Source organism: Paramisgurnus dabryanus, chromosome 7, assembly GCF_030506205.2.
Source record: "Paramisgurnus dabryanus chromosome 7, PD_genome_1.1, whole genome shotgun sequence".
In the NCBI taxonomy this organism is placed as follows: domain Eukaryota; kingdom Metazoa; phylum Chordata; class Actinopteri; order Cypriniformes; family Cobitidae; genus Paramisgurnus; species Paramisgurnus dabryanus.
The window spans coordinates 18,699,220-18,722,081 of record NC_133343.1 but is presented as its reverse complement, the minus strand read 5'-3'; the positions used below and the strand labels follow the sequence as shown (position 1 = coordinate 18,722,081).

The window sequence follows — 22,862 nt, the reverse complement described above, 5'->3', positions numbered from 1 at the left end:
TAAGAATTTATATTTAAATGCTGACCTAATATAATACTGATTTCGGCAGTAACTCTTTTTTTTATAAATGCTGTTTATCGCGTTTTGGAACCAAACTCTTCATTTATACAGTGTGTTCATTATGATTTATGTAGAAAACAGTAAACTAACAAAAAAGCTGGGTTTTCACAGTCAGGGTCACATATATTTTTACTATGTCCAAATACTTGTGGGAGGCCTGTATAAATGAACTTGTATGCTTTCTTTTTTATGTTAGTTCTGAACTTGAATGTTGAAAGAGAAGTTTGTCCTGTGGCCAAAACCTCTTAAGCTCTGCTGACTCTGTCGTCAATCAGTTTAATGGCTTGACGCTCTTCAAATTCACAAGCGAATAAAGAACAGGGTCACAAGCATGGGATTCCTTTATCAAGTACTCAAGGGACTACCAGGGAAAATCTATACTAGATTTAGTCATGCGTGTCCGGTGTCAAGACCGTGTATCTCTAGTTGTTAAGTCATATTACTAAATGGCAGTTGGGCCTGCATTGCTTAGCTACATTTCCTCTGTCTTTCGCTTCTGGTATTTGAGCTTTATGTTCAGGACAAAATCTATGAGAAAGAGAGTACTATTTGGAAGGCTAAAAGCTGAGTCGGCTGTTTGCTGGCAGCGAAGCCTGAGATGCAATAGAAGTTACTCTCCAGGAACAGATTAAGCTCTGTGTGAGTGCGCAGAGCAAAGGGACTTGACTTTCGCAAAACAAATGAAACACTGACTGCTCTAATTTCACTTTTGACTATTTAGTCTGTCATTGAAACAGGCTTTTTCACACTTAACGGTTTTGTGAATCTCTAAAACAGTAATAATAAGCATGTTCTATAAAAATCAGATCATTTGTCAGAGAATAGATTAAAGGAAAACACCAACTTTTTTCAATGTTCTTGCCGTAACTTAGAAGAATTAATACATGCCTATCTTTTATCAATGCATGCACTTAATCTTTGTACAACGCGTCATGAATGTGTTAGCATTTAGCCTAGCCCCGTTCATTCCTTAGGATCCAAACAGCTTTGACTTTAGAAGCCACCAAACACTTCCGTGTTTTCCTATTTAAAGACTGTTACATGAGTAGTTGCATGAGTAAGTATGGTGGCACAAAATAAAACATGGTGTTTTAAGCGAAAAAAAAAAAAACTACATTGTATGGCGGATGAGAACATAGATTGAAGCACTTCGACTTTGGGGTGCAGTAATATTGAGGGAAGTTTGAGCAAGACGGGGAGTAGTCAGGAGTGATGATGTTACAGCACGGCGAAGTCGAAGTGCCCTTCCGGCATACAATATAGTTCTCATTTTTTATCCTCTTAAAAAAATCTGCACATTTTATTTTGTGCCAGCATACTTACTCGTGTAACTCCTCATGTAACAGTCTTTAAATAGGAAAAACATGGAAGTGTTTAGTGGCTTCTAAATTCATCCCTGTTTGGATCATAAGGAATTAAATGGGGCTAGGCTAAATGCTAACACATCACAACGCGCTGTACTTGTAAGATTAAGCACACGCACTGAAAAATGATAGATATGTATTAATTAGTCTAAGATGAGGTAAGAACATAAAATATAAAAAATTGTGATGTTTCAAAATCTAATAATTTATAATGTTGTGGATGACAGATCCGAACAGTGATTGGTGTTACATCCGCCACATTCACGTGTCAAATATTATAACATTCACGCGTTAAGCTTACTGCAATCATAAAAACTCAAATATTATAACAGTCAATTAAAATTGCTGTTTATAACAACCCACTCCAGGGGGACAGTTGGGACATTTAAAACATAGGCATGAAAAAGTAAAAACACAAATTCCACTCGACTTCTTTATTTTATCCTCCCACTGGGTTATTCATGGCAGGTATAGTAAATATTAACCATAATTGTTTTAATCATGTTTTGTGCGTGCTCTCACAACACTGTTTCCACTGGCCGCCTATTAAAATGGAAGTCTGGCACAAAACAAGGAAATACGTCACATCACTTACTTTCGCGTTCGAAAATAAGGTGGATAGACTGACATGATTTCTATTAAAATGTTCCATTGAAAGCACTGTAATAGACACCTACATACCAGGCTATCAACAGAGGTTAACCATGTGCCAGGAATACCTTTTAAGAATAAAGAACACAGCAAAGACTTTAGGGCAGGGGTCTCCAACGTGGTGCAACGTGTGCCAAAGCACATTCTATTAATAGTAAATTATATTAGCATGGTTTACGTATGTTAACATTTTAAACGATACTAAAACATATCAACAAGTAAAATAAAATAAAATCAACAAGTAAAACAAAAAGGTTTTTAGTAGACTATATCAAAAAGTAGCCCTCCAGATTGTTTTTTCTATTGTGGTAGCCCCCTGCTCTAAGATCAGGCAAGGCCATTGTGGGGGGGGGCATGAGTTGGACTTACCAATAACACCAATAACACATCAGTCAAGAGACGGTTTCCAGTAAGGTTGCAATTCAGAGTCAAATTCGAATGCGATTTCCTACTGTACTAAAGTAAAACTTTACAATCAAACTTATAAATAAGGTTTGTCAACTTTAAAATAAAATTGCATGATGTAACATAAAAAAACTATTTAAACATATTTAAGATATATAAATATTTGTGACACTGACCATGTTATCACAATTTAACCAAAGACATTTTACTTTTGAAGTAAATAAATAGATTTTTGGAACATTCTCAAACCATTGCATGATTTGTCCAAAAGACAAGTTAAGTGTAAAAGGGCTACATATAAAAAAACAACTTAAATAAATTGTATTCGATAATATAATCTATAATGCAAACAGATGTGTTTTCACAAGTGGACCTTTGAATCCCTCTGTGCTGTGCATGATAAGTCTTTGATAGACTTTTGATAGCAGTAAAAATAAAACTTCACTTTACTATATCATTTTATATATGTGTTGAAATCGTGTTAAATATGATACTCTCAATGAAGCTATTTAATACCTAATAAAGTTTGAAATGGACAGATGTTGGCCAAGCCAAGATGCCTAAGCACGAATAAAGAGTATGTGTGGTCAGGGAGTACTTTAATGATGTTCTAGAAGAGATTATTTCAAGAAGGTGTTGATAGAATCCAATGCAAATGTTGATTTGTGAGTCAGGTAGAAAAACAGCCTATACACAGAAAGAGCGATGAGTGAAGGAGAGAAACGTCAAACATATGAAAGCTAAATATTTGACACCCGAAACCATCATTGACCTTCTAGGGGGCTTTAGCAGCCTGTAGGGGTTGAATACTTCAGAATAATCCTTCCCCTGTCAATTGTCACTCAAGCTAAGCAATAACACAAGCTATCATCCAGCTTAGCCTTTCTCCAATTTAAGGAGAGAGAGAGCGAAAGAAAGATCAGAAAAGATGGAGAATGTTGAAGAAATTGCTAAATGAAACGGAAGCATACAATTTTTCATCTAAACTTTTGATGGCAGATTTTCTTAATTGTGTGTCCTTGAGCTGTGTTGACATGAAAAGCCTTCACGTTTACACCTTACTTCACACAAACCAATCAAAGATGAGATCCGGAGGGGATTAACCAATCAGCACACAGCTAAAAGGTCTAGACAGAAAGTCATCACTGACATGTACTGACACTGACCTTCTTTGACAGCCCTCAATTACAACTAATGTTAACTGTGACAAGGGGCACAAAGCAAAAAGCGAAGATCCCTCAGCATGAATCAGTGTGAAGATATTAGCACATACTTCTCAATGAACCGTGGAAGGGAAATGGACATTGCATGATTCTCATAAGCTATCTACTATTTGCTAAATATTTGAGGTTATTTATACATCAGATTAGTGGCAGAGTAGCCCATGTTTACTAAGTTGATTATGTATTGTGAAGAGGGTTAAGGAAATGTCCAAACATGACATCTGGACAGATTGACAACAGTTAAGACAAAGATGACAGCTTTGGCTTTTACACTAATCTGGCTTTTATGTTGTTTGGTGATTTAGGATGAACATGTCGTGTTAAAGACAGACAGAAAAATAAACAGATTACAGTCAAAAAGAGCAGGGAAAGGTTTTCATCGGAACCAAGTGATTTGGAAAACATTCAGATCAAAAGCATTGCCTGATAAGGGGTCACTACACTGTCATGTTTTCTAACTTTGTGTGGTTTTAGAGCTCTTGTGTTTAGAGGTGGAGAAATGTTTGATGATTGCACTTATTTAACTTCATTTTTTTCTTTTCTTGAATTTAAAAGATGCTTAATTGAAAAAGTATCAAGTTACATTAAGTCTATACATTCAAATAATAAATATATTCCTTGAAAATTAAACTTATGACATTGGTGTTGTTATTGGTATTATGGTCTATCAATTCAGCTTCAAGAACAAAGAGAGGAGGAAGTGTTGGTAGAAGGGCTTTATGATATTATGGAGCTTAAAGAAATCATGATTATAGTTATGAGTTAAAACCGCATTACTCTGGCCACATTTCCTAAGTACAAACATTCTCTCTCTTATAATTAAACAGGCCTACTTTAAATGTGTTTATAAAGACCCAAATAAAAGATATTGTCAATAACAAAGACTTAAAAAACATCATATCTTTGGCAGGCTGGGGAGACAGGTGTGATTCAGATATGGTATAACACCGGTTTAAGGATTGAGGAGGTTGATGGGACCCCTTACATAGAATCAGTGAGAGCTACGTTCGTAGACCTTAACACAGCGGTCATTTTGGTACAGGCTTACGTATACAATGAGTTCAAAGCAACAGTATGATGTCTCAGTTTCAGACAATATGCCACACCAAAATGGCAAAGGCTGGCAAAATCTATTCTGAGGTTTATAACATGAAATGACACATTTGAGAATTTAGTTTGAAGGTGTTAAAAAGTAAACAAGATAATCTCAACTAAATGTTGTTGACCATACATACTATACATGCAGGCATGCATGCACACACATTTTTTACTAATTTCTAAGGTGCCTTTAACAAAGACAGCTGTGCTAGATATCATACTTGACAGCTTAAAGGGATAGCTCACCCAAAAATAAACATTTTGTCATCATTTACACCACCCCATTTGTTCTAAACCTGTATAAGTTTTTTTTATTCTGATGAATACGAAAAAGTATTTTGGTAAATGATGCCAACCATTTATTAATAAGTTGACAGCAGCCATAGACTTACAGTACATACTAAGTTTTCTGTACTATTAAAGTCTACTGTGTTTGACAAAAGAAAGAACCTTATACAGGTTTGTAACAGCATAAGGGTTACATTCGTAAATTAATAAAATGTGACCCTTGCTTGCAAAATGTGTCAGCATTAGCAAATTTTCAAAAATTAATTATATAAAGTTATTTATATAAAACTTCAAAACAATGCAAGATTTGTTGGGATCTGAAAAAAAACGACAGAGCTACACCTATCTGAGGTTGACAGAGTCAGCAAAGTCAGTTTGTTTTGTCTTTCTTTTACTGTTTGGTTGACATTGATACAGGCAGCTTTAGGATCTACTGTAATGCAAGGATGTAGTTTACACACACATATTTTTTCCCAACAGTTAATCAAACATTAACTTAAGACACAACAGATTATATCTGTGTAAATTCTTGTCAAAACAGATATTTTTAAAGAAGGGGTGAATCAATCAATTTTAACTTGATAATTTGTTATATAAGAGGTCATCATACTTAAATGAACATCCTGCAAGTTTCAAAACTGAAAACGTCCTCTTTACAGAAATATAACCGTTTTTGGCATCAAGCCAGGAATGTGCCGAAATATGACGTCAGAGTAGAATTAAAACACCTCCCCAAACCCAAATACAATGACCACTTTTGTAACCCCGCCCACAGCTTCGCGTGACACACGTGTGGGCCAGGGGCAAAGCAAACAATGCACTGTCTCAACAATCAGGAAACATGTCTTTAAAGATTGCCAAATGTAACCAAAACGACTTTTAAATACATTTTTCCTGAGAGACTTTTATTTTGACGTGGTGATCTGTTATGATTAACCATGGAAACGGAGTGTTCGGTTGTGGAAAAAATGTCTGGGAACAACACAGACACTGTATAACCTTAACTCGGAGGCTCAGAACATAACATTAGGAATGCGTGGTTAAAGTTTGGGGGAAGTAAATCTGGGCGACACACCCACTCCCGTCGTTTCAGACCCCCTCCAAAACACTGAAACCATGCGAAGTGGCTCTTCACGACTCTGCTTTCATCAGCGAAATAATTAAGAAATTCGACGCTTAGCAAAAAAGTTCCCACAGCTCATGCGAGCTGAGGCAAACTATCCCCCGCATTTAAAATATAATCACCTGCATCGTGGCGCCGCTCTCTGTCTCTCTTTCGCTCGCACATGCAGAGAGCTGCGCGCTCATGCTATCCGAAGTCAGACCACTATCCTGTGTTTGTTTGTAAAGTTATATGCATTTCAAGCGATTGTGTTTAAAATATGGATTGCGTTCCGCTTTGACAGGTGTAGCCTTCTGCAACAACACTAAACAATGCATTGAATTGAGTTTGTGTGTGTGCGAGTGTGTGTGTGTGTGTAAATGCATGTTTTACAGTCATTAAGTTATCGTGTTATCCCGTTTTTCCCAAAATCATGTACATTTTAATCATTAACATCAAGGCACACTCTTTGTATGACTAAAATAACAGTAAAGGGTAAAAAAAATAATCGCCAAAAATTAAAACGGATAAAATGGAATTTGCAAAAATTAAAACGGACAAAACAGAATTTGGGAAAAAATTAAACGGATTTTATAGGGCCCTACATATACTAAGTTATTCATAAGGACTTATCAGCCACGGTTTATATTCTTATGCGCGCTTACTGTGTTGTATACAGTAATTTAGTCACGTCGAGTTTAAAGTTGTGTTTCTACTTTACTATACGTATTGTCATTTATGTGTATCATCTCAAGCACCCAGAATCTTTTGTGGCTCAAACATATATGTGTTCGGCTGCTATTTTTACACATTAATGTTTTTAAAACATTTCCCCACATGTAATGACGGGGAATGAAGCTATCCAATCATAGCAGTGGATGTTTACGTCTAGGTCCTCAATGCTGCCCACCCCTTCAAACGAATAATTTCTCCAGAAAGCCACTAATCAATGTTACACAATAGCCTATTACTTATTCCTTTTGATGTTTTGAATGTATATACCTTGTGAACATCATAAGTAGACCTCAGACAGTATAAAACAATAAAATCGACAGATTCATTGCCCCTTTAAAACTGGAATTCTGTGTATATATCTGGGCCGAGCGTGTGCGTCTCTGTGCACTGTTTAGATCTGTCAGTCAGCGCGAGGAAGAACGTTTTCATATCTTATCGCTCTTAATAACTGGTTTTACATCAATCAGATCCCAAATTTTATCTCTTTTAGAAAACGTACAAATAAAGATCATTTAATGACTATTTAGAGCATTGGGATCATTAGATGATGGCTTAATTTACTTATTTTTATGAAAACATCAATTTGGACCAAAATCGCCTTAAAATTAGACTGTGTGCATTCTGACTCATTTTGACAGCACGGGTCAATAATATCTACCCCATTAAAATGAATAACATACATAATATCATGCAATTAAAATAACAAATTTGAAAGAAATAAAAGACATGGTCAAAGAGACATAAAAAAGCATCCTGTGTTGTTCTGATGTACTATTTTGGGAATTGCCATTTCACAATTTTAAATACTTGTGTTTCCAATAATGTTAATTTGTTTTCTTAATACATGAAGCTGTTCCCTACAATATGCTATTTATTTTGTGTTTAGTTAAACACAGTCCTTGATGAGCTATCCCCAAAGGCTCAGGCTGCAGTTGTTTGTACTATTGCATAAAATCCTTGAATTATTGTGGACTCAAGGATGTGTTCTGTTCTCCAGATTGAAGCTATGGAAAGCGTGTACGTGGAGACCGCAACAGCCCTCTCCATGGAGCAGCCAGGAGAAAAATGAATCATTTTAATGGCTCTCTGAGGGAACTCAAAAAGTCCTATTTCCCAAATAAAATTTGTCCTGTTGTTCAATGATGTCTACAAATGCCACTAAACCACTGAGAATGAAGTTTATTCCACACTTCTGCAATTTCCCATTATAATACACATTTTTTTCACTCTTAATTCTGATTGGAAAAGCCATCGTTGAAGCCATTGTAAAATAACAATAAAAGCACACCAGCAGCTGTACAGTCTATTAATGCGCCAAATAGCTGCTACAGTATATCGCCTAGCATTTGAAAACAGACTGCTATTAATATGATAAACTATATTATTTGGCAGAAAAATTGTTTACTGCAAAATTATTAAAATGGTCAATTCTAATTGAATATTTTTGTGCCTTATTTCAGTTCTGTAGCCCCAGTTATGTAAAAAGCAATAAAGAAATCTCACTCAATGATTTTACTTCACTTTGTGCCTAAAAACACACATTATCCATGGTAAAATGGGTATGTAGTTGAGGATGTAGCTCAGTGGTAGAGCACATGCTTTGAGGGTTCAATCCCCAGTATTTCCAAGTGTTGATTTGAAGGGCAGTCATCGCCTAATAGTTAGAGAGTCGGGCTTGTAGTCGAGGCACCTTATCCTCTATTGTTCCACGGGCACTGTAATGATAGCTGCCCACTGCTCTGGGTGTGTGTGTGTTCATGACTTGCAGTGTATGTGTTCACTACTCACTGGAATGATCTAAAAGCAGAGGTCACATTTCGTGTATGGGCTACCATACTTGACAAACATGTCACTTTCACTTCAAATCAAGCCTCTTGCAGCTTATTGCTTTAATAACTAAACCAATAAAAATAAACATAAATATTAGATTGATGTTGAAAAGGCCTTTAGAGCGAAAGACAGGATGTGCCTGTAAAGACACCATGCAAAAAAACATCAAATGTTCATGCCAGTTATCATCCCATCACTCTTACATTTTAATAACAGTGTATTGCATTACTCTAATCAAACTGGATGTTTTACATACTTAGGCTGATTGTGAACGACATTCGAGATTATAGTTGAAATATTAAAAAGTTACTGGTTCTTAGAAGCCTTTAAATCTTATTGCAGAGGACTTCATCATCAGTGTTAATGACCTATAAGATCTACAGAGAGGTAAAATCAGATTGGAAGCTGCCATAAGCCATTTTAGTCTCACAACTTATGTGTTGGTTTTAAACGTAAAGACACATAAAAAGAAAACAACATTACAAGACTATGTAAACAGAAACTAAATTAGGACTGTCAATTTAACTTGATGTCTATCTGAATGTGTACACTGAACATCTATTAAAGAACGATAAGGTTACTTACGTAATCCCGGTTCCCTGAGATAATGGGAACGAGCATTGCGTCAGTAGCTGATGCTATGGTGGAACTCATGTTTACTCAGCGAAGCGATTGAAGCATATTGGTTAAAGTCTGTGAAAATCATAGACCAAGGTTTGTGCCCGCAGAAATGGGCAGGGACTACGCTCTATTTTTTTTGCCAAGCTTTGTGCTAAATAGGGTCAAAATAAACCCAGATAAAGCAAGCTCGGGAATGCGGAGCGCGAAATGTTAAAGCACAAGACATAAAACTAAAGTGCAGATGGGTGAACCGCTGAGGCGCACCACAAATACAATCACTGTAATTAAGCTGATAAAACCTGTGTTTTTAAGACAGGAACATCTAAGTTGTAAAATCTAACAAATGTGGACGGCCAGGACCATCCGGCCACCGCACAAATGTCTAAAATGGAAACCCTTGTAAACTATGCCCAAGAGAAAGCCATACTCTGTGTAGAGTGGGCTCTTATTCCAAGGGGGCACTGTACATTCGGGGAAGTGTTTGCCAATGTAATGGCATCAACGATCCACTTGGATAACCTCTGTCTAGAGATAGGTATACCCAAGGATCAATCTGCGAAGCTCACAAACAGCTGTTCTGACTTCCGAAAGGAGGAAAAATGAGCAGAGAAATCACTCATGACCCTGAACGGTGTTGAAAAGACCTTGGGGACCTACCCTGCCCTCGGCCTAAGGACTGCTTTGCTGTTGTTGGGGGCAAATTCCAAACAGGAATGGAAGGCATGCAGAGCATCAACCCCATTTAACTGACGCGCGCCCAACTAAGAGAGCGATCTTAATTAACCAAGAAGGCTCGAAGGGAGGGCCGCGCAAGGCTTTCAGGACTGTGGATAGGTCCCATGATGGGACTGTACGTGGTCGCAGAGGATTCAGTCTCTTAGCGCCTTTGAGAAATTTAACGACAAGGTCGTGTTTCCAAATAACTGCTATAGCCACCATGTAGACTTTGGAGGATGTCACTTTGGGCATTGAACATCTCGATCGGCATGCTCGGTACTCTCGTTTTCAGCCAAAATTGAAGCGGCCACATGAGAAGCAGGCCCAGCAAAATAAGTGGAAATGTTGCTGGCATGACACCCAATATTCTCTGAAATAATTTTAGGGGGACCCATGAACCCAATATCCCTCAAATAATTTTAGGGGGACCCTGAAATCGCCACGCGCCTGATGGTAAGTGCCCACTTCAGGGTCAGCCAGGCTCGGGCCCTGTTGGAGTCAAACGTCATGCCTAAAAGCAAGCCAATCGTCGAAGTAATAAAAAATGCAAATGCTGCTCTCAAAGGGGCAAGCACATCATCTGCACATTTGGTAAATGTATGTGTGGCAAGAGATAATCAGAAGGGTAGGACCATGTATTGGAATGCTGTCCCATGGAATGTGCATCTCAAGAGCGGTCTGTGATGACAGGGAGACGCTCGCAGTGGGCGCAGTCTTGGCGTGGGCGTCACCCAGGCAGATTTGACCAGACTTACATAGGGCGTAGTCCCCAAACATTTTGGGGGGCTTAAACGCTATTGGTCTGTGACTTTCACAGGCGTTAACCAATAGGCTTCAATCGTGGAGTAAACAGAAGTTTCTCCATAGCGCCAGATACTGACGCAGTGCGAAGTGAACCGTATCAGAGGGAACAGAACATTTGGAACGTGAAAACACATCCTAAGTCTCTTGCAAATTAAATTGCTGTGGACTGTTAACTAGTGATTTATGTTTAGAGATTTACATTTTGTAAATTAAACAAACAAAATATTCACAGTTTATCAATAAAAAATAAGTTAGAACTAAATGTCATCCAGGGAATGGAGGAGGGGATAGAGAAAAGAAAGAAAGAAAGAAAGAAAGAAAGAAAGAAAGAAAGAAAGAAAGAAAGAAAGAAAGAAAGAAAGAAAGAAATTGTAAGAAAAGAAATAGATACAGTAGAAAAAATTAAGTACATGTGTGAGTTTATTTAAGATAAACAGTTTTTCATTTAGACAAACAGATCCCGATGCTGTAAAGCCCTACAGAGAAGAGCCATTAACAATTCATAAAGGTTAAAATAACTGTTTATTCTGAAGATTTCTATGAAGGATGCTAAGAAACTCCCTGCTGTATTGCCAACTTAACCAATTAAATCACGAACACAAACTGAAGTAGCATGCACGCTTGTGAGACACTTACTGTACACTTACGATCCTTAACAAAAACGTTCACACACAACCCACACACACAATGCCAAAAATAAGTTTCATTTTGATCAGTCAAGTTTCATTTTCTCGGTAAGTTTCTTTAAAGCTGTTTCTTAAAATGAGCTGTCATGACTAAAGAATAATCAAAAATTTATTGTAAATATGAGGGGTTTGTGTGGCAACCACCCTTTGCAAAACGCTCTTCCTCTCTCATGCACAATCAATAAATTATAAAAATACACAAGCTACGAGCAGAAACACACAATCATTGGACACAAACACAGATAATTAATTAGCACCAATGTATTATTCATACTCATATACAGTACACACACACACTTTCAAAGTATTTTCATGAATTTTTCATTGTGCAAAATAAGGACAGCTGTGTGCTTGTGCACCTTCCCTTCATCATTGCCTGCTATTTGATTAAAATAAGCAAAACATTCCCAGAACCTTGTTGATTTGTTGTCTAAATTTGTTATATCTAAGATCCACATATATGTACTTACAAAATTATGACTTAACATTTGAGCATTGGTTAAGGTAGGGTCTAAAATTTTAAATGATAAATTTTATTTTTCATGTGTTTAATTGAATAGATGTTATCATATGGTCTTCTGGAATCTTGATTCTGATTGGTCACTGTGGCAATCTGCTGTCAGTCAAAGTATTTTTCGAAACACAAGTATAACCCATAATTTCAATAAAATGTGAGAACTGATTATATATCTTTACATATATATCTCGATACTTGTAAGTATACAATATCGGCCAAAAGTGATGTCAAACTTTTAACAATTGACATATGTGCTACCTATTCAAATATTTTATTAAAGATGCTTTAAAATATTTGTATGTATTTGAAGTATAAACTGAACTCTGCTTTAAAGGGACAATCCCCATTTAAAAAAAGGCTCATTTTCCAGCTGAGGAATCCATTCAGCCGATCTTCGTGTCTGGCGGTAGCACTTTTAGCATAGCTTAGCATAATCCATTGAATCTGATTAGACCATTAGCATCATGCTCAAAGAGTTTTGAAATTTTTCCTATTTAAAAATGGAGTCTTCTGTAGTTACATTGTGTACTAAGACAGACAGAAAATTAAAAGGTGTGTTTTTTTAGGCCAATATGGCTAGGAACTATACTCTCATTATTGCCAGACCCGGAGATCAGCTAAATGGATTCCAAAACGGTAAAAATCAAATGTTTAACTCTAGGGGAGCTGGAAAAAGTGGAGTGTCCCTTTAAGAAAGTAATACGGCTTGGCAAAACAATGTACAACACAAGTGCAATTTAAATTTTAATAAAGAATTCCCAGGGCAGTGACTTATATAATCTTATATAATTACTTGAATAAAATTTCCACAAAAGAAGATCGACAAATTTAATAAACAGATTAATGTTTTTCCTCAATAAATGCTTTATGACCTTTTTTCTATATAAGTATAGTCTGTGGTTTGCCAAATAATTTTGTCTTATAAATACATAAAAAATTTAGTGTTGTTCATTTTGTACCAAACACCTAATTTTTGATAGTCTAATGTAAATTACCCCACCCCACATACGTCACTTTTGGTCACTACTGTATATGCTACTACCCTCCAATGTTATGCTCTTTATACTTAACGACATATTCTAACTTCAGTTTCATGTTTGTTCTGCTGTGGTTTTAGAACACATGCGTGACCCTTACCTTCGCAGGTGCAGAAGGCCCACCACCGAAAGGTGCCAGGCTGGCAGGAGGGTCAGTGATGTAGGTTTTCTTGGGGGGATTGGGCTGGTATCCCTGGTTGACCGGAGGAGCATGGGCATGGTGACTTGGCTCAGCTCTCCAAGTGTTCTGACCTCCATAACCAGGAGCTCCACCATAGTGCTGATCTTGGTAGCCTCCAGACGGAGCTGGACAGAATCCTGGCTGCGGAGGACCATATGCAAAGTCAGGACTTCTGGGTTGAGCTGGCATGTACTGAACCTGGGCTGGGCTGCGGACGGGCTGCTGCTGAGGTCCGGGCTGAGCAGCCCTGACCTGAACGTTGAAGGTGGGTTGGCTCGGGGTAGAAGCAGTGGTGTAGGAGGCTGGGACAGGTTGGGGAGTGGGCTGGTACTGAGGACGTGGAAGAGTGGAGCTCGCAGGAGTGGGGGTTGGAGAGGCCTGTGGTTTCGGGGTAGATTTCTTGGTGGCAGTTAAAGGAGGCTGTTGTGGAATGACCATGCGCCTATAGCCAGTAACAGGAGCACTGGTGCCTGTTGCAGCTGGGCTTGCAGAATTCTGTCAAAAGATATAAAAATCATATTTTACATTTAATAAATCTAGCAATATAATGTAACTGAAAATGGAGTATTTGACCTTTAAGCTGATAGGCCAATATGGCATAATCATGATTTGTTGCTGTGAAAAACAACGGCCTTAGTTGTGATAATGTAGCACTGTGACTAAGGTCACTGTAGACAGTGAATCTGTGCTGTAATTGGCTAAAATGATACTGGAGTTAATGATGGTACAGACAATGTCCCAATGAATGACACAATGAGGGGGTGGTTCTAGTGAACATTGGGGGTGCAGAGCCTTCGTACATGTACGGCCGCAATTATATCACCTCATGTCTCACAGTGCAAGTAATTATAAATGCAACAACCCTCAGTTGGCCAAGCCCAGACCACAGCCACTCATAAACTACAGCTAATAAAACTTTGAGATTTAGAGCTATGAGGTACGTATAAATTGTTTTGGTGGAGAGATAGGGAACTCATGGACTTCTTGATGAGAGCAGAAACAATTGTGCTGATGCTGCTGGTTGCATACGACAGAAGCTAAGTCAGAAAGATTTGTGTCTTCAGATTAACCGGGCAGTATTCCTGGATGCTGTGGCGCTGTATAGCTCAACACAGAGAGGTCTATTTAGTGTCCAACAATCGCTGTTTCACAGCACCTGAGGACATGCTACATTTTTGTAGATGTGAAGAGATTATTTCAAATCGCAAAAGACACTAATCTAGCGACAACCAAGATTTAGATCAATCTTAGCCGTTTAGCGCATTTGTGGCTGTGTCTGATTGCATTAAGCGACCAAAAAGAAATTTCCATTCTACAATATTGGCTGAATTATAAGTCTCTGTCATAACTAACTAGCTAAATGAAGACCAAAGAGAGTCTAATTTCATGATGAAACATTCAGTAATAGTCTCCATGATAACACATCATTGCCTCAAGCAGAATTACACGTTTAAAGCAAATGTCTATGAAGTGAATGTGCCTATAAAAATGTTTTAATCTTGCGGTGATGCCCATCTCTTCACAAATTCAGACAGGAAGTGTTTGGTTGTGCGGGAAAACGCACAATTGCATCATGCACTTCAGATGCGTTTCATGGTTAAGACAGTTTGCTGAAGAAAGTGGGTCAAAAAGAGTTTTCAAAGCAAAAATATTCAGATAATACTGCAAATACACATTAAAAGGTTTCACAACATACTGTATAGGTTTTGGTTTTAACATTACACTGTATATATTAAATCAGTTTTTGTTTAACTGTATTATTGTTTAAATAAACTTTCATGTTAATTGTAAGGTAATTCAAACTTAAAACCATTTATGGAAAAAAACTACAGCACTTTACCATAAGCATTGTCCACTTCAGTATTTTGTACAGTGTAACGTATCTTGTTAACCAATTTACTTGCTTTACTCTAGGATTTTTACCTTCTTTGAGCTAAAATTACATTTATTAGATATTTTACAATGTATCCGTCTATGCCAATGATCTGAAGTTTTACACTTTTTCTGACACACAAAAAAACTGACATGAAATAATAATCCCATATTTACTGGCTGATAACATACTAGGCTGCGCTAAAATTGAAACTCCTCATTTTCCTCACTGACTGTGCCAGTTACAATTACATATTACAATGTCAAAATCTAATACCAAATCCTATCAAACAGATCACTAGTGGTAATGACCTACAAACTAGCTGTCATTAACCTATGCTTTTCTTTTTAGGTTACTGCCTTAAGCCAGCATGAGAATGAAAATCAATTATCGTTCCTATCACAAGTTGAGGAGAGTGAAGCTCTGTGCCAAAGGCAGAGGCTTAACACAAATATGACCTGTTATAAGAGCTCAAGGTGCTCTGGCAAAGTTGGGAAAGGGGATTTGGCCGATATACCGTGAACGTGATGACCAATTAAGGTAACCAATCCCAGCTGTTTATTAACATATCAGAGAAAATGAAGATCAGTGGCAGCTCATGATTTCTGTCACGTTCCATCTTTACATTTAACAGCAGGAAGTTTCTTGTCCTCAGTTTCACAGGATGTGATTTTGTAAATGAAGGACAAACTGTATTGCACTTAATGTGCTGAGTTGCATGGAGAAAGGCCTACTGTGCTGGCCATTAAAATGAGAAAAATGATAAACGACACGGGTCCATGAGTTTTTTTTTATCTTAAGAATAATACCTTAGGCCTTCTGACACAAAAGTCAGATAGACTTGAAAAAGGCCCCGTGAAATATTTCACACTCTTAACTGCAATTTCCGTCTCAGCGATTAGGAGTGATGTTTCTGTCTGCATGCAAATGTAAAATACCCTAAACGTGCCCTTCAGGAAGTGAAATTACTCAATTTAAATGTTTCATGCTATTTTAAATACTTGATATTATTAATTTATCTATAAAGACCTTAAAACCTAACATTTACTTAGCAGAGGGCTGGAAATGCAAATAGGACCCTAAAAATAATTACATTGTCATGGCAGATTTTACAGCCATTAGATTATAGGAGAGAAAATCCCTTTTTTATTTGAGGGTGAAACCAGGGGTAGGATAAGATTGTAATGAAATGGCACGTCACAAATTTCCTTGTGCAAACAAATTTAGGAAGTTGTGTTTTACAGATAAAGTTTTAAACTATGTCGATATACTGATGAAACCACAGAAATATGCGCATTCGTTTCAAACTTTTGGATGAAAGTTTTAAAGAGGACATGTCACAAGACTTTTTTAAGATGTAAAATAAATCGTTGGAGTCCCCAGAGTACACATGAGAAGTTTTAGCTCAAAATACCACATAGATAATTTATTATTACATGTTAAAATTGACACTTTGTAGGCCTGAGCAAAAATGTTGGGTTTTGGGGGTGTCCTTTAAAATGCAAATGATCTGATGAAATTCAAACACTGATAACAATGATGGTGGTTTGTTGCAATTGAAACTAAACTTTTCTATGAATTATTTTCTCTTTCTCTCTCTCTTTATCTCGGCACTAAATTGCTGTGCCATGGTTGGATAGTGCAGATTATGGGGAAATATTATTATAATAAGATCCCCTCCCTTATGACATCATAAGAAGAGCCAAATTTCAATGACCTAATTGTTCACGTGCTTGCAGAGAATGGTTTACCAAAACCAAGTTACTGGGTTAATCTTTTCACATTTTCTAGGTTGATAGAAGCACTGGAGACCAAATTATTGCACTTAAAACGTGGAAAAAGTCAGTTTTGCCACATGCAAAAAAGAAAAGCTGCTCCAAATGCATAATGCATGCATACTTTATGTAAGGAATAGACTGCAATTTTATTGAAATTCATTTGATAGCAGTGGCCACTACAGTATTTACCTTATTATTTTATTTGTAAAGAAAAAAACAGGATAGAGGTAAATTTTTTAGTAAGTTATTCTATGAAGTGAAACAACACCTTCAAAAATGGCAAAACAAAATTATTTGCTATTTCTGCATCTTAAAAAAATATTAGAATGGATACTGTTTAAAATATATGAAGCCACCAAGTTTGTATGCTGAAAAACATGATTTAAGATAGAAAAGTATCTCTTTTCTTATAAGCATAGCATTTCCTTAGCACACCATTATTTTGTTTTCCAATTATTATAAGCATCATAAGCATTGCATCCAAACAACTGCTGAAAACTATAGGGTTGTGTGTGAGGTAAACCAGGGGTCCAGCAAGCATCTCTAAACAGTCTTCTCTTAAAAGAGACTTGTTTTTCCTCTTAAACTCATGATTTAGACTTTTACAAACATCTGGAGTGTGAAATTTTTTCTGAAATTCCACTCAATGGCTTTTTGACACATTAGAATAGAATAGGAGAGAGCGCGCATGGCTCCAGGCCCTGAGTAAATCTGTTAACTTTGCATTTCAAACCAAGGGGACTTGTGATTTTACGGCACAGAGGGAAAACCCCATCAATACAAGAGAGAAGTTCATCACTCTGCTTCTGCTGTGCATGTGAACTAATAAAGGGGACTTTTTCTCCAGCCTCATGGGCAGCAGGTCAGGTGGGTTCAGAAAGTGCAGGAATGAGTTTAAAAGTAAGTTTGTCAGTGGGCGAGAATCTTCATCACAATCCCTTGTTGCTTTTGGTTGCCTTCGCTCATCCATGTCACAATCAAATTCACTGAGACGTAGTAATTGTCGTCTCTTTAGGTGCGTTGACGCACTCGCACAATAAAAGGCAATCGGGCACGGACTAATGTGAATATCTCCTGCCACACATATTAAAAAACAATCTCTGCTTTCCACACTTAAGCAGTTATGGGCACCCATCTTAGCAATAGGTTGAGATAAGTTACATTAAATAGGATTCAAGATGTTCCACTGACAAATGGCCTCCTGCTGTTTCAAACTTTTGTTCATTTAAATATAAAATACAACTTGTAGTAGTGGAAAGGTTCATGTGATGGAGAGATTAGCCATAACAGACAACATTCCTTCAGTAATTAAATGTTAAGCTCTTCAACAACAAAGACAAAAGAATACATTCAGCTAATATTAGTTTCCCTTTTAGTCAGACACATAAATGTTGTTACTCTTTACTCTGGACTCTTCACGCTCTACAAGAGTTTCATAATCACTATTTTTGTCACTACTTTCAAACTTACATTATTGTATACTATAACTTGACTTTTTCCTCACACATTAGCCTACCTTTTTGTTTGAGTAAATAATTCATGGGTAAAGAAATGAATCACCTAAAAATGAAAAGTATATCTTTATTTACACTCTTAAAGGGATACTCCACTTTTTTAAAAAATATGCTCATTTTCCAGCTCCCCTAGAGTTCAGCATTTGATTTTTAAAGTTTTGGAATCAATTCAGCTGATCCCCGGGTCTGGCGGCACTACTTTTAGCATAGCTAAGCACAATCCATCGAATCTGATTAGACCATTAGCATCGGGCTAGGAACTATACTATATGGCTAGGAACTATTCTCTCATTATAATCAAGGATTTTGCTGCCGTAACATGGCTGCAGGAGGCGCAATGATATTACGCAGTGTGAAAACCCTTGGTAACTTTCAAAGGTTGCTATTTTCGTGCACTGCGTAATATCATTGTGCCTCCTGCAGCCATGGTACAGCAGGAAAGTCCTTGATTATTACGCCAGAATGAGAGTATAGTTCCTAGCCATATCTGCCTAGAAAATCACAACTTTTAATTTTCCGTCGGTCTTAGTACACAATGTAACTACGAAGAGTCAAGTTTTAAATTGGAAAAATATCGAAACTTTTTGGTTATTATTTTACCGCGATGCTATGATCTAATCAGATTCAATTGATTATGCTAAGCTATGCTAAAATTGGTTATCGCCAGACCCAGAGATCAGCTGAATGAATTCCAGAAAGGTAAAAATCAAATGTTTTACTCTAGGGGAGCTGGAAAATTTGCTTATTTTCAGTGTCCCTTTAAAAATAATGGATTGGTTTAACCCATGGTTAGGTAAATATTAGACAGAAGGACCAACTATGTGTAACCCAACCATAGGTTGAAACAACCCAGCACAGTTTTATTTATAAACCCACAAGTTGGTTCTGTCTACACATTTGGGGCAGCAGTGGCCTAGTGGTTCATCTAGGTTGTCTACAAACCGGAAGGTTGGTGGTTCAATCCCCGGCTCCACCAGACCAAGTGTCGAGGTGTCCTTGAGCAAGACACTTAACCCCAACTGCTCCTGAAATGCTGGCTGGCGCCTTGCATGGCTGACACCGCCGTCGGTGTATGATTGGATGAATGTGAGGCTAATTGTAAAGCGCTTTGGATGCCCATAGGTCTGTTAAAAGCGCTATATAAATGCAGTCCATTTACCATTTACCATACACTCTAAAAATTTTGTGTTAACCAGCATAGGTTCATTTGGTAAAATTTACCTAGAATATGGTTATATTAGACCCAACAATGGATTAAAACAACCCACTATTTTCGGTTGAAACAACCAAGTATGTAGGTAAAATTTCAACCTAACAGGTTGGGTTCATCCCTTTTTGACCCAGCATTTTTAGAATGTAATATTTACCATGGGTTAAACCAAACCATTTTTTTTAGAGTCTATTTATCCTAAGTTGCTACAGACCTACATACTGCTATTTCTTCTATAAAACACCAAGTTTCTAAAGTGAAGCAAAAATTTCTAAAGATCATTCACGCAGCTCTTTTCATATAGAGATCTGAATCTGTCACTGTCTACATTCTCAAGCGATGTGCCTCTGAATCTGATAAGTCAGGTGAAGGTATTACCAGGAAGCTTTAATTGAGACTGAAGCACGCTTCATATCAATCACGAAACTGTCCATCAAAGAGATCCTTCTCAGAAAAACTTTCATTTACACGACTTGAGTGGGAGTTTGTTTTTTTGAAATTCCACATAGGGGGCTTTCATCTCTCCTCTTCTGTTTCATTATGAGCTTTCGTTCCTTGCCCAACTATATTCTCCAACAGTTTCACAGAAACTACAGACAGATACATGTATTCTTCAAAGTACTGATGCGTGTCCATGATACGAAGACATCAAAGATGTCAAAATGTCATATGCCACGGAATGACAAGCGTTGCATTTGAATGTTACACATTCACCAATCACCTGATTTCAGGGAAATACTACTAATAATTTGGCGTATATCAACCTTATGCAACTTTTAAGGCCCATATGTAACACCCAGTAATGTATCCACTCAGCCACGGCATCCTTTCCGCTAACAACAGCCACAGGAATATTAATGAGAAACTGTTTGCCAGATGTTTCTCTACACATACTGTAATGACCATTTTTATTATAAATGAGTGACTAACTTCCATGATTCTGCTTTCAAGAACTCTAATTTCTAATCTAAGCTGGTCTGGTTATTATTGTTGAGTCATTACACAGTCCTGACACCTCTGTCTGAGAGATCAAGTTAGGTTCAGACATGTTTCTCAACAATGTCAAATTCACCAGACCCCGCAGTGGCCAGTCTCAGTAGGAGGAGATAAAGGAGATCTTGCTAATATTTGGTGACAGAGCTTTTGAGAGCATTTTAGCAATGTTGTTCAGAGGGCAACACTGTAATGTGACTACTGTAGGTTCAGCATCTCCAGCTTCAGTCGGGCTACGGCAGTGTATGGAGTATAAGACTAATGTACAGTGACTGTGCCAGTGGGTATACTTATTAGTCGGCTGCTGCTGTCAAAACTCAGAATCTGCTAGCATGTTGACCTTACGATCAATGGTTGCCACAGGCAGTTAGGCGCTGCATTCCCACTGGCCCTCCTTTCACACTTACTACAGTATCTGGGCGGCATAGTGGCTTAGTGGGTAGCACAGTAAGATGGTCCCCAGTTCAATCCTTGGCAGGGTACATCTGCATTTTACTTCAAATTCTTTCTTTCTTTCTTTTTCATTTTAAGACAATGTTCCTAGTGATGTTTTAAATCTTTTGTGTCATGTATCTAAAAAAGTATCAACTTTAAAATCTGCTTTCGAAGCCCTTTGCTTTCCATAGGCTGCTACGAAGATTGTAAACACACATACTGAAACTGGAAACTAGTGACTCGTACTATTTCAAATCAGAATTACGTCACAAAGCTCAATGCAATTAGTTTATTTTAAATGTGATACAAAAAAATATTAACTCAAGATATTCTTTATTGGCATACAACCAACCACACAATGCTCTTAAAACCTTGGACATTGGTACCTTGGTAAACTAAATTATTGAACAAACATCAATAGGTTTGAAAGTGTGCGGTTTTCACAAAATATGGTCTGTCCGCCACACAGCTCGCTTATGGCTTAAGCAACCTTGAAATACAGCACGAGTCATAAAGACCACTTTTATAGGTATTTTATGGTACTTTTTATGAGACCCAGTTCGCTTTTGTCGTATAGACTGCTTTAACTTCTTTTATGTTCCACAGACAAAGAAACACAAATAAACAACATCAGCAAATAGGTAAAGACAAACAATTAGTAGTTCTGAGTAGTTTTTAATTAATATGCAAGTAAAAGCTGTCTCTGAAGGTGTGTGATGACACACACACACCTTGAAGTGGATGTAAAAGTATAGTCAAGTAAGCTGAAATAAACCTGCTCTTATCATCTGTCAGACATTATTGAGACTGATTGTGTCTATTCTATCTGTAACATACAATTGTGGAGGAGATGCACAAAGCAGTATTGATTTCTGTTCAACCAAGCTTCTAGTGTTTTTTTTTTGTGTGCCTCCATTGTAGTTAAGCAAATGCTTTTTATTACAATAAAAGGAATTATGAAAATAACCAGCCCTTACTAAAAAGCACTGTGGTTATAAGATACAGCAATAAAATCAGATAGTAAAACAGATGTGATTTCATACATACGTGGTAAAACAACAGTTACAGGTGTAACAATACATCAATATGAATCAATGCATCAATCAAATGTCTAACGATACGTTGCATTGATGGCACACATAAAATATTTGATAGTGTACCTTAATTTTGACACCTTCCATACCTGCAAACTTACTGTATAAGGGGTTAAAAAGGTGACAAGTTTATAAATGCCTCTCCGTAATAATTTTTTTGCTATTATACTCTGACATGAGAACATAAAAGCATCTGAAGTAAAAAAAACATTCTTCACAACACTACTTCACTTAAACTTCATGGCACAACTGGATGGCCAAAAATGATTTGACTTTGGACTTTTGGCCATCACAAGTGTTTTGGTTCAAAGCAAATAATCATGTGTGCTTGCTCATTGGAAAATACTGAAGCAGTGGTTCTCAAGCTTTTGCAACTGAAGCCCCCTATAAGCATCACCTATCATGTGCCGTGGCACCCCCCCACCTGGATGGAGACCTGGTATAATAACTATCTACACATAATAATCTGTTTTTTAATATTTTAGTGTGGAACTTTTTTGTGTGGAACTTTTAAAATGTCTTTTTATTCCTGTCATGATTTTATTTATAACTCTTGTATACTTCCTAATTACTTTAATAAAACTATATAAATCACAGATATGGAACGCACATTGACAAAAAAATTCTGCATACTATAACAACTTTT

At 37.2% G+C, this 22,862-nt stretch overlaps 1 protein-coding gene across 2 annotated transcripts in view; it reads right to left on the bottom strand.

Moving 5' to 3' along the window:
- lpp (LIM domain containing preferred translocation partner in lipoma) overlaps nt 1-22,862 on the bottom strand; it is a 205,225-nt gene that overhangs the window by 56,290 nt on the left and 126,073 nt on the right. For both annotated transcript variants that reach the window (XM_065240758.2, XM_065240761.2), the window contains exon 6: nt 13,239-13,814. In XM_065240758.2, coding sequence (XP_065096830.1) covers nt 13,239-13,814 — 576 coding nt within the window. The remainder of the gene's footprint in view (nt 1-13,238; nt 13,815-22,862) is intronic.